This window comes from Oreochromis aureus, linkage group 18, assembly GCF_013358895.1.
Source record: "Oreochromis aureus strain Israel breed Guangdong linkage group 18, ZZ_aureus, whole genome shotgun sequence".
Taxonomy (NCBI): domain Eukaryota; kingdom Metazoa; phylum Chordata; class Actinopteri; order Cichliformes; family Cichlidae; genus Oreochromis; species Oreochromis aureus.
The window spans coordinates 9,299,314-9,311,571 of record NC_052959.1 but is presented as its reverse complement, the minus strand read 5'-3'; the positions used below and the strand labels follow the sequence as shown (position 1 = coordinate 9,311,571).

At 42.0% G+C, this 12,258-nt stretch overlaps 1 protein-coding gene across 1 annotated transcript; it reads left to right on the top strand.

Moving 5' to 3' along the window:
• Window positions 1-9,745: 9,745 nt before the first annotated feature.
• On the top strand, window positions 9,746-12,258 carry LOC120434571 (protein shisa-like-2A). Its single transcript, XM_039602860.1, has 3 exons — window positions 9,746-10,058; window positions 10,500-10,639; window positions 10,819-12,258. Exons 1-3 carry the CDS (start codon window positions 9,877-9,879, stop codon window positions 10,998-11,000), a joined length of 504 nt encoding a protein of 167 aa, XP_039458794.1. The 5' UTR covers window positions 9,746-9,876; the 3' UTR covers window positions 11,001-12,258.

The following is a 12,258-nucleotide window of genomic DNA, read 5'->3' as shown; positions in this document are numbered from 1 at the left end:
TTCCAGTATGAAAAAGTGGCATAGTCCTTCTTAACAGAAGACAGTTGCCTCAGCTCTTTGCTTAAATTGGAATATTTTATTTACAAAATTAGCCCACCTGGCTCTCTGACATCAGTTGTTCCTCTTAGTCATAGTGGATTAGGGAAGACTTGATTTAAACACACTGTTGCAGCTACATTTTCTTATTTCAATGGTGCAGTTAAAAATGTTGTTTATATGTATCTGCAGTAACTCTTGGACATGCTTGTTTTTAAATTTGTGAACATCTACAGTGTGTCTTTGTATCATGTGTCGTGAAGGTGTTTGTCTACTCTTAAGCTTCACATGTGTTTGAGACACGGGTCTCTCTTGAAAAAGAGATATTGACCTATTAAAATAAATAAATATTTTTATATAAAATATTATATATAATATGGTTATACTAATAATAATCTCTTCCATCTAGCTGCCAGTTTCAGATAATGTTTTCAGATAATGTTTTCTTTGCAACAGCATCCTGGAGTTGGCTCTGAAGTCTTGACAGTCGACATTGTGCCTTAAACAAGAGAATTGGATCTAATTGTTGTCTTGCTCCGTTATGCACCGAAGCCTCTCACTTTTCTTTCTATTCTGATAGGTCTGTAATGAGAGTATTACACAGTGTTCGTTGAGAATATAATCAAAGGCTAAAACGTTTTTGCCATCCAAAATGCATTGCTCTTTTAATCAGCACAGTAGTCTTCAGCTAAGCTAAAATAATTGGAAGGGAATGTTTCTGATGAATGTGCCCAAAGTAGACATGCAGAATAGCCTGGCACTTCAGGCTATTCTGCATGTCTTTGATACTGAAAGACGAGTAAAATTGTTAAAAAAAAAAAAATCAAGTAACATTCAGACAGCTCAGTCAACTCATGCCAACAACTTGCAGGTGTGTAGGTGTTGATTCAGAAAATATTTCTCTGACTAATTGTGGGTTTTTAGAGAACACAGAGGTATATATGGATACATTTGTTAAGTTCAAAGCCCATGTGGCACTGTGGCACTATTATGCAGCCCACAGTGTGCACGGAGTTGGTCAGTATCATCAGTCATGTGGCACAGCGCAGTGATGGAGGATGTTTACCAAGCAAGTAAAGAAAGCTGAACTAATAGGGTAAGGGAGATGGATGGGAGAAAGAAGCAGAAGAAAAAGGAGCAGATGGATGGAATTCCAGTTGCGCATGAGGGTGATGTGTTGGTGGCGGAGGTCAGTGCATCGCTGCGATCATTTGTCTCTCACAGGGATATGCTCACAAACTCATCTGCAATGAGAGAAGAGTAGGCTTCGGTCGCGAACATGCAGCTGTGTATGTTCATAATCTTGTAATATGTAATATATGTAATATTCTGTAATATGTTCATTTTGTGTTTGTGAAGATGCGTGAGTAGTTTGATGAACATCTAGGTGTGTGTTTGAGCTGCCACACTGCTCCACAATCCCCAACCACCGTCAAATAATCCCTTTTCTTCTGCCAATTTTTCTGTTTCTGGATTGGTCTGCCAGAGATAATCTGGGATTACAGCGAGCAGTCAGGCCTGATGTGTTTCTCATTCATTTAGACTAGGCGGACATGTTCGGCATCTACAGGTCATCATTTGCTGTGAGCTTCAGTGTACTCCATTACAAACGACATATCAGCAAAATTTAGCAGATTCAGGTGCTTTGCATACCAAACCAGAAGCTGTGGTAGAGTAACCAATGAAGGATATTAAATAATTACAAAATTACTTTTCAACAATCTAATCTGTCTTCCTCAAACGTCCTTCTAAATGATCTTTTTCTCTACCACTTTTTAGTTTATGTTTTTTGTTTGTAAAGCTCAAGATTTGTGATTATTATCATTTACACAGAAAAACTGAACCAGAATGGTTGATTTTATTTTTAAAAATTCAATACTTTCTCCCCTTTTGCTCTGTTCTTTTCAGCCTTTAATACTCCCAGAGCACAGACATTTTTTAAAGTGAACTTAGGCAATCATTTTCAAAAACTATAGCCTTCTAATAGTTTGCTGAAGGTCTTTCAAAGTTTTACTTTGGACACCGACTACTTTTTCACTCAATTTGTAGTCCAGCCTGTCACAGGGCCCAGAGGCCGGTACGAGAGATAGCTGATACCAGAGTGAAACAGTGATCAGTTTCATGGGTTTTATTTAAACAGGTGCAGTAAACGATTAACTAGTAAGAATGGCGTGGAAGGACACAGGGGCTCGAGAGACTGAAGACAATTTACTGGCGAGAATAGTGTGGAACGACGCTGGGGCTCGGAACGGGAGTTCACTGAGGCAAAAGGCTCTACAACACAGAAGGGGAGAGATTAGTAGGGGAAAAAGAGAACAGAGCATCTGAAGGAGGGAGATAGACTGAGGCATGAGTTTACTTGAAGCTGAAGCAGTTCAAGTCTTCCGGGGGAAGCGGGCTGAGTGAGCAGCAGGGTGTTAAATGATAGTTTGTGTTTTTCCAGTTTGAGGTTGTGGAAACTCTAGGATGGGCAGTGGGCAGAAGGACAAGCAGGTGAGACGGTGAATATCCAATTTCTAGTGGTTGAAGAGCGAAGCGGGGAGATTGCAGGTGAGGAGCTGGCGTGAGACTGCAAACTGTTGGCAAGTTGAGTGTTGACACATTAAAAGCTGCTGGCACAAGGAAAGGAGGTAAATGGCCTGGTAAATGGCCTGTATTTATATAGCGCTTTCTAGTCCCTAAGGACCCCAAAGCGCTTTACATATCCAGACATCCACCCATTCACACACACATTCACACACTGGTGATGGCAAGCTACATAGTAGCCACAGCCACCCTGGGGCACACTGACAGGTAAGTACACAGCTGAAAAAGAGAGAATCACAAGGAGCTAAAGGCAGGGTTACCACCATAGGTAGCTGACAGACTGGTGAAGGAGAGATGCCAACGTCAGGCTTAAATGCAGCCTCGCTGATTACTGTCGATGGGAGACAGGTGAGTGGAAGTAGCCAGGGCTCCACCCTGGGCTGGATCCAGGAAAAATGCAGCAGGCAGAGGAAAAACACCAACCGATCCAGCTCCGACCCGTGACGACACCTCAAAAAATCAATAAGAAGGACAAGAAAACAGAGGAGTGGAGTGTATTGGTTTGATTTGAGAAACATAGAATGTTGGGTGAATACGTAAGGAGGCTGGTAACTTTAGCTTGTCTGCCACAGGGCTAATGATGGTGGCCACTTAATAATGGCCGATGTAATGTGGGGCGAACTTGTGTGATAGTGACTTTAGCAGAATGTCTTTAACTAGATCTATCGCCATCTCTATGAACAATGATGGGTGGCATCCTAGGGAAACTTAGAAAGGTGAGAGACCAGTAGCAGAAGCAGTGAGAGAACTATGAGTGTACTCTACCCAGGTTTTATATGATGATCCTGTTGCCGGGTTGTGGGAGGTGATACAGCAGAGAACGATTCCAGTTCTTGATTTACTTGTTCAGTTTGGAGGTTGGTCTAGGGATGGTAACTGAAATTGAGACTGACCCGGGCTCCAAGTCCCGAACAAAAGAACTTCCAGAACTGCGAGGTAAACTGGGAACCACAATCTGAAATTATTTCAACAGGGATTCCAATGGAGCTGGAAAACACGATCAGTCAAGAGTTTGGGGTTTCAGCAGCAGAGGGTAATTTGTCCAAAGCATGAAGTGAGCTGATTAAGGAAATCTGTCGAGTATGGTGAGTATTACAGTTTTTCTTGAGGAAGTGGGGAGTCTGGTAACAAAATCCAGTGAAATATGTGACCAGGGTCTGTGTAGAATGGCCAAGGACTGGAGTAATCCAGAGAGGCGTTGGTTATCGTGTTTGTTTTGGGCAGAGACTGAACAGGCTTCTACATAATCCCTCACATCTTTTTCAAGAGAATTCCACCAAAAATGATGATGATGATGAGCCAGATGGACGTACATCAACTATGAATGATTTGGAGGAATTGGGATGGATAAGAATGGGAGTGGAAGTGAATAATTGCTTCAGTTTGGAAAAGACGGACTTTGCTTCAGTGGACAAGATGAAAGGAATGTGTGGAGGTGAGGTGAGTTAGGGGTGTGGCTACCTGACTGTAGTTGCGGATGAAGTGCTGATAGAAGTTAGCTAAGCCGAGGAACTGTTGTCCATGTCTGCGAGTAGTGGGAGCGGGCTATATGGTGACTGCTCAGATTTTAGCGGGGTCAGTCTTCAACTGTCTCCCTGCCAAAATATTGCCCAAGAAGGTGACTGACGAAGAGTGGAACTCAAGGCAAGGACCAGGAAGACTGCTGGGGAGTTAGTGAGACTGAATGGCATAACTAAATACTTGAAATAACCTAACAGGGTGTTGAAGGCTGCCTGCTATTCACTCCCTTCATGGATGTGAACCAGGTGATAAGCATTATGTTGGTCAAGTTTAGTGAAAACTGTGGCACCATGGATGGGCTCAAAAATGTGGGATTAATAAGTGAGAGAGGGTATTTGTTTTTAATTGTAATTTCGTTCAGCCCCCGGAAATCAATACAGATATGGAGGGTCCTATCTTTCTTAGACATAAAGAAAAAACTAACAAATAACACAGATGAAGATGGACGGATGGTACCAGCTGCCAGAGACTTGCGGATATATTTTTCCATGGCCTCTCTCTCTTGTTGAAACAGATTGCAGAGCCGGCTGGATGATAGAGGGGCTCCCAGGAACAGATCTATAGTACACTCACCGCGGTGATGTGGTGAAAGAAACAATGCTTTGGCCTGACTGAATACTTCGTGGAGGTCATGGTATTTGATGATGGAGAGATCTGTTGGGGAAGAGGCAGCAACACAGGAGTTACAGGTCACAGTGGGTAGTGCAGAGGTGAGTGCAGCTAGCGCAGTTAGCCAAACAGAAAGGACACCAACTTCAGATCCTATGACCAGGCAAGTCAATGTAAGGGTTGTGCTTTTGAAGCCAGAGGTAGCTGAGGATCACGGGAATGTCCGGGAGGTGAATGTAAAGAACGTGAGAGTCTCCTGGTGGTTGCCGGACATGATTAGACTGACAGGTTCAGTTTAGTGGGTTATAGTGGCGAATCATTGATTGTTTAGAGTGGTAGCAGGAATGGGGGGATTGAAAGGAACAAAAGGGAGATGCAACTGGTTAGCTAGTTCAATATGTATAAGGTTCTGCTCTACCCCAGAATCTACAAGAGCCTGTAGTGTCCGAGTGACATGGTTTAGGATAGGAGTTACAGGTAGCAATAACTGGGGTTTAGTAGATGTCAGGGATCTGCCCACCCGTATCCCCGAACTTACTGGCAGGAGGAGCCTTTTGGATGAACTGGGGAAGAGGCGATGAAGGCGGGCTGCAATACAAGCATTTCCGACAATGAAAACGTCTCACTCTCTCTCTTCTGCAGTAAGCCACGAACTGCCTATTGGGATGGGCTCGGGATGTGGTTCGGTTGAGAGGGAGAGAGGAGGTGACAGAGCGGAGGTTGACACCTCCCACAGCAAAATTAGTATGGCTCGGATCGGGCCCATACAATGTGCTTACACATGGCCCACATACTGCAAAGAATGACAGCCCTTTGGTGGCCCAGATCTGGTTTGCCAGAGGTGGCCCACACATGGGCCAGCACAAGGCCAGTTGCAGACACACTGGTGGCCCTGTGCCTGGCCCCACATGTCAGCCTAATGTGTACCTTAATCAAGCCATGTAATAACAACTTATGCCGTATTTAGCACAGATTAAAAATGTCTCAACAAAGGTAATGCAGCAAATTTATTTTGAATGGAATAATTTATATAATCTAAAATTAACAGTATATCAAATAATACTTGAACATAAAAGTTCAATAAGTAACATGACGAAACTCTGTTCAGACAGTGAATGGACTGATTCCTATATAGCGCTTTTCTACTCTTCCAGATTACTCAAAGTGCTCTATAAAACATGCCACATTTACCCAATCACACACTTTCTCTAAACTGAATGCTTCCTAACTATATTCATACACATTCACGGTCTTGACATGCAGACTGGAGGAGCCAGGGATCAAACCACTAAGCTTCTGATTAGTAGGTGACTTGCTCTACCTCCTGAGCTACAGCCTCCCAGTGGTAAACACGAGTAAACCCTCACTAGGTTTTGGATGAAGTGTACACTCACAAACCTGTCAAACCTGCATTTGAATCGTTGGCTACCATAGCAGTGTAGTATTGCAACATGGCATTTGGGTCTTCTAACTAAAATAGGAAAATAGGAACATAAACAGTGGTATCCATGCCAGACCTGGCCCACATCTGGTTGACATACACCCTGCCATGACACCAGTCAGTCAGAAGTGCCAGCTTGATGCCGGATCTGGGCCAGACCTGTTTTCTATGACCCTGGGCCACATAAACCAAACCACAATCCGGCCAGATATGGCATGCCATCACATACGGTAGACAGTACCATCTACGCCAGGCCTAGCCCATATCTGGATGACATACCACTTACCATGCCAGAAGTCAGCCAGCACTGCCGGCTTGACACGAGATCCAGGCCAGACCTGTCTGCTATGTGGGCTGAAGCGGCGGTGCGGAGATGGAAATTGGAGACGAATAGAAGAAAGTGCGGTGGGACTTGTAGTTCTTTCTGGCCTCTCTTTCTCTCAAGTGATTATCTGTCCTAAGGGAGAGAGAGATCAAATCCTTGAAAGAGGAAAGGTCATCATGGGAGGCTACATGATCCCTCACCTGATCATTGAGGGCCTGGAGAAAAACTCCCTGGAGGGCATAATCGGACTACCCAGCCTCGTCTGCTGTGGTACGAAAGTCAGTCACAAACTCCACAACACTACGCTTCCCCTGCTGTATATTTTGTAGTGTCTTAGCTGCGCTGCTCTCAGAGATGAAGTAAGAGAATTTTTATTTTAATTCCACCAAAAACTCATCATGCGGGCAGGAAGAGATCAGGTGGAAAGAAAAATCAGCCCATGCGAGTGCTTTTCCCTTCAGCATTCCCACTACACAAAGAACCAATAACAAGTAAAGAACTAATATTTAATTGTATCTTTAGGTGCTTTTTTATTAGCTGGTCACAACAACACAAAATTTCCATTTTCCTAACAAAATATAAAAAATGAGGAGTTCAAGAATACTGCATAGGACTTTAGTTGTCATGAAGGGAGAAATTAGCTATAAAGACTAACATAGTTTTATAAGCCGGGCAATTAATGCCTATTTCTGGTTTAAAAAATAAAAAAATAAAAAAAACCCTCGACATTTAAACAGCCTTATGTGGAAAGTCATACAACATATTTGGCAGCTGTGCACTGGCTTCATTTTTAGCCAAAGTTGACACTCAATGCAAGCACTCTTACTGAGAAGCAGATACAGAAGACTTTGCACCAGTAATGAGCCTTTTCATACAGCCGCTGTGCTTCTGTTGACCTTTTTACAGTACAATCAATAGCAGACACGCCAAAAAAATAGTATCCAGTACTATTGATTGGAAATGTGGTCAGGTTTACACTTCTTTATGTCATATCTCTTGATGATGTCTCAGGAAGTACATTTAAGTCTCAAATTGCGTACTTAACTAACTTAGACTACAATTTAAAAGGTTTCTTTGCAATGAGAATAATTTGTCATTAAGACAAAGACAGGATAGTTGTGAACATGTTCTATTGCAGTCTCTTTTTAATAATGACTCTCTAATAAGAACTAAATATCCTCTAAAGCTTGAGATGTATGACATAGAATTGTGATCACTCTAAATGAGTCATACAGAGTCTGAGGGTCTATTCAAGAAAGAAATGATTCAAACAGATGAACCATTTATATCTTTTTGAAGTCATGGAAACATTGGACAGGAGGCCATTAAAAGATCATGTGTACAAGAGCTTTTTCATCCTTTAATGCCATGATGCCCAGGATGGTCTCTATAAAGCAGAAACTAAAAAATGTTAAAATACAAAAATGAACATAGAAATAAATGTCTATAATTACATTTAGCCAACAATTTTCTGTAATTTTGTCTGTGCAATAGGGTAACAGACACAGTTAGCTTCTGGCTTTGGTAATTTGGTGACTTGAAAAACTTAGCATGAATGAAACCTCTATAATCTGCATATTGGCATGTAAATTATAACACTGATGTGACTAAAGTGTTAGCCAGGAATTAATATTTGACTTAAAGATGGAGATATTCTCTACCTGATGTGAATTATTGCTCAAGACCTAGAGATTTGTTTTTACCAGAATTTTTGTTTTCATCATTTTAAAAGCAGCATTTAAGCACGGCCATCTAGAATAGAATTAGATAAAAGTAATATGTTTTTTATGAGATCTGCGATGTGGTGAATACATTTATACTACAATGTTCTTTTTATCACCATCAGTCTCTTAGTTGACTAAGACTGAGATCACTTCAGTCACTAGATGTGCTGATGAGCATTTTCTCAGATATTTTGAAGGATTTAACTGCTTTTATTAGACATTTCCTAAATCTATGTCTTAAACCTTTCTTCTTCTCAAACCCTTGATAATATCTTAGCTGTTGAGATCAGGCCGTGCAATTCCATGTAGCCAAACCGACAACACAGGTGTCGGCAGGTGTATATATATATCTGTGTGTGTGTGTGTGTGTGTGTGTGTGTGCTTCAAGAAATGGTTAGGTATTTGCTGCACGTACCTGCATAAGGCTAGAGGAAAAAGCTATATGCATCAAACTCTCTCTGTGCAGCTGCTCCCTGCTTGAGCATATATGGAGTTGGGAACAAAATGTTTTTGTATTTGCACCCTATTTATATTTTTATTCCCACAATGTAGAAGGAACACCTCTGGAACATCACTTAGAATTAAAAGTCAGTGGAGCAGCCTGCTTTAATTATCACAGCACTGCTTGATTGCCGCCATAACTTACAGATAATATTCTGCCCACCAGCTGTTCAGCGTTGTGAAGCTAAAATGATCAGATGGGCACAGAGCTCTGTCATGCTCTCCACTGCATTGCTGTATCTTAAATTAAATATTCCAACAATAATCATACTATTTAAAACCTCAGAGTAAGTGGAGTGAGCCAGTGTGTGTGTGTGTGTGTGTGTGTGTGTGTTCAGGTTTTTCTCATGTTGTGGGGTCCTGAACTTGTCACATAATGGGGACATTATGGGAACCAAAAGCAAGTCCCTTTGATGTTATTCGGTAATGTTGTACAGTTGAGGCTGGGTTAGGTGTAAGAAGTAAACACTTCATCTGCTGTAGGTGAACTGAAGAACTAAAGGCGGTGCTGACACATCTCATTAGCGTTCCCATCCCCGTATTAGCTCCTGAAAAGGACTCTCTGACTTCAGTGTTCTCCAGCCTAATGTTCAGTTCAATCTTTGCTTGTGAACCGTCCAGGGTGCACCCCGCCTTTTGCTAAGTCACAGCTGGGATAGTCCACTATCACATTATAGCACACGTCATAAATTGTAAATGCAATGAATGAAACACTGTATTAAAGTAAGGTTATGGTCAGGCAACTCTATCCTTGGAGTTCGAGAGAGTCTCCAGAAAATGATCGTAAGACCAGTGCCACGTCCTCGAAAGTCACGAAGTCAAGGATATGCATTCTCATGTCTGCGTGTGTGACTGGAGAGAGAGAGAGAGAGCGAGAGGGAGGGAGGGAGAGAGAGAGATGTAGGAGGTTGGTGGGCGCTGCAGTTTTCTTCAAATTCAAAGTTTTTCACCTCCATCTCTCTGCGCGTTCACTCACTGAGAAACACGCTGCCGATGAAAAACAACGCGCTGTTCCACTGGTCTAACCACGGGGCGCGCTCCCACGCAGGAACATTCCTCTTCTATTCCTCCAGCCGCTCATTAAGTGTTTTTTCTTTCTTTCATTTTCTTTTCCCCCCTCTTTCTGTTGCAACATGAGCGCTGAATGCAGCAGTTACTACAGCGCTGACGGGGTGTTCGTGGACTCATTCTCCTGCCCTAAACCAGGGAATGCTGCCGCTGCCATCTACTGTTGTGGATTTAACGATATTAAATATTGCTGTGATGATGCCAACAGTTTTTTCCCGTATGAGTACGGGTACATGTGGTGGCTCAGGCAAGTGCAATTTCCACTTTCTTCTCTATTTCTTTTCTTTTCTGCCTTTAAAAAATAAAATAACGGCCTTGTTATCAGTAGATGAGCAAATCACTAATAATCACAATATTTTCTTCATTTTTAATGTTTACTTTTTTGCGCAATAAAAGCCTTACTTAATTGACATTATTGAACCCTTAATCTTTGAGAAAACCAATTGCCTCTGTTCCTGGTGTTCCTTGAAGACTTCAGTTCATCCATTCACTGCATAAAGAACTCGTTTTCGTTTTAATTCTGCGAGAAAGACCCATCTATGGAATGCACTTAAAAATATTTAGCAGATAAAAAAGTTGTCTTTCACGTTCATTGTTTTTTTAAATCCTCACATCAGTCAGTGTCCTCTCCTCTCTGTTCATTAAGGGAAGTTAGTTAAAAAGATGTTTTTCTCGCTTCTCCTCTCAGTATCGGTGCTCTGGTCGGTCTGTCTATAGCAGCGGTCGTCCTCCTTGCTTTCCTCATCACTGTATGTGTCCTCTGCTACCTCTTTATCGTCACCAAACCCACTCGTCGTCTTGACAACGGCCTACCCCTAAGAGCGCCAGGTTAGTGAATCCTCTCCTGAATTCCCTCTGATGATAGGAATTTGTTTGTTTGTGTAATTTCTGACAAAATCTCAACATTTTTACTTTTTAAAATTTTTTTTAATCAGTGTTGAAGTCTTTTACAGAGAGCTCGTAATAAATCATTGTATTCTGTGCAATTGTCTGTGGCTTCTTGGCAGGAGATCCCAGTGAGGGGCCGAGTCATGTGAGGGTGCCCTGCGCTGCTGCGCCACAAAGATTCAAAAATCCCTTTGTGAACAGGAAGGTGGATTGTGACAATCAGTCGCCAGACCCAGAGCACCTTTTCCAGAGGTGTTTTACACCCACAGTCACTGGAGTGAAAGTGGAAAGTCCATCATAAATTACTCTTTTTTAAATATAAGGACAGCAGCACTCTATCAGTAAGGCAAATCAATGAGGAAATAGCCTTTTGGTACCAGTGGACAACTATGAATGAGAGGAAAGTAACTGATACAGTGTGAGCGGTGGCTGAGAGGAGTATATACTGAGTAACACAACTTTAGACCAGTATTAAGAAGGCTGTGACGTTTCTTGCCTTGTTGACATTTTTCATGCATTAAAGTCGTCTTATCCTCGTGGCCTCCTCACGGGTGGAAATTACTTATCCTCCATCTTTTTGGAAACGAATGCATAAATTTGGCTTTCTGAAAGCCAAAGATTCATTAAGAACACATGAATCATTGAGTCGTATGCAGTTTACAGTGAGGACATACAGTTTTAGGCACATTTATGTGCTGAAGATGTTGCACTTGGGTAAGAGAAAACCAAGCTAGTGTTTTAAGTCGGGAGGCACTCTGATTTGAATCTGCTACATTTTACTCAGGGACTGAAGGATTTGTGGGAGTGAAACGTTCCCACCTCAACACAGAACTGCACCATCAATTGACTTTTCAGATCTTTAAAATGGCTTATGTTTACATTCTCTGGACAAGCAACCTCAAGTAAAACCCTTTGTGATGGCTGGAGGCGGGCTTGGATTGTTGGGTATCTCTTATTCTGACACTGGAGTTTGTGGTTTATATTCTGTGTCCTGCTGGCAGTCCGGTGCAGGTTTCTTATAACCACAGTCATCATGTTTCTCTAACATAACCAACAAGGATTCTGCTGAAGAGTCAAATTCCTCTTAATTATCACATCAGTTAACATGAAGGAGCCTGATTGTAGCGTAATTCTCACAGGTTTTAGAGTTAAAATCGCATCGCTGTATACCTGAATCAGTTTTAAAGGATCCCATTCTTATTCATTATTATTGTGAAGAATGAACCAGTCAACTTATGCTGTGCGCTGTACAGTTTCACATAAACAAAACCTCTTTTATTGCATAAAATCTGGGAGGCAGAAGAGGATCTAACACAGGCAGTACTCTGATTAAAAAAGCTGAACCTGAATGCAATAGCAAGGCGCTACATCAGTGAATCACATGCAAGCACACATTCCTGGGGGAGTACATTTCCACTAATAAACTGTGATCATTATGGCATAAGATCTATTAACTGGTGATGGCAACAAATGTTTAGAATCGTAAAACTTTGTCTGAGTACTGTTAAGCGCTGTCCAGTGTTTTGGCACATCAAAAGCTTCAAATTCATGCATCTGCT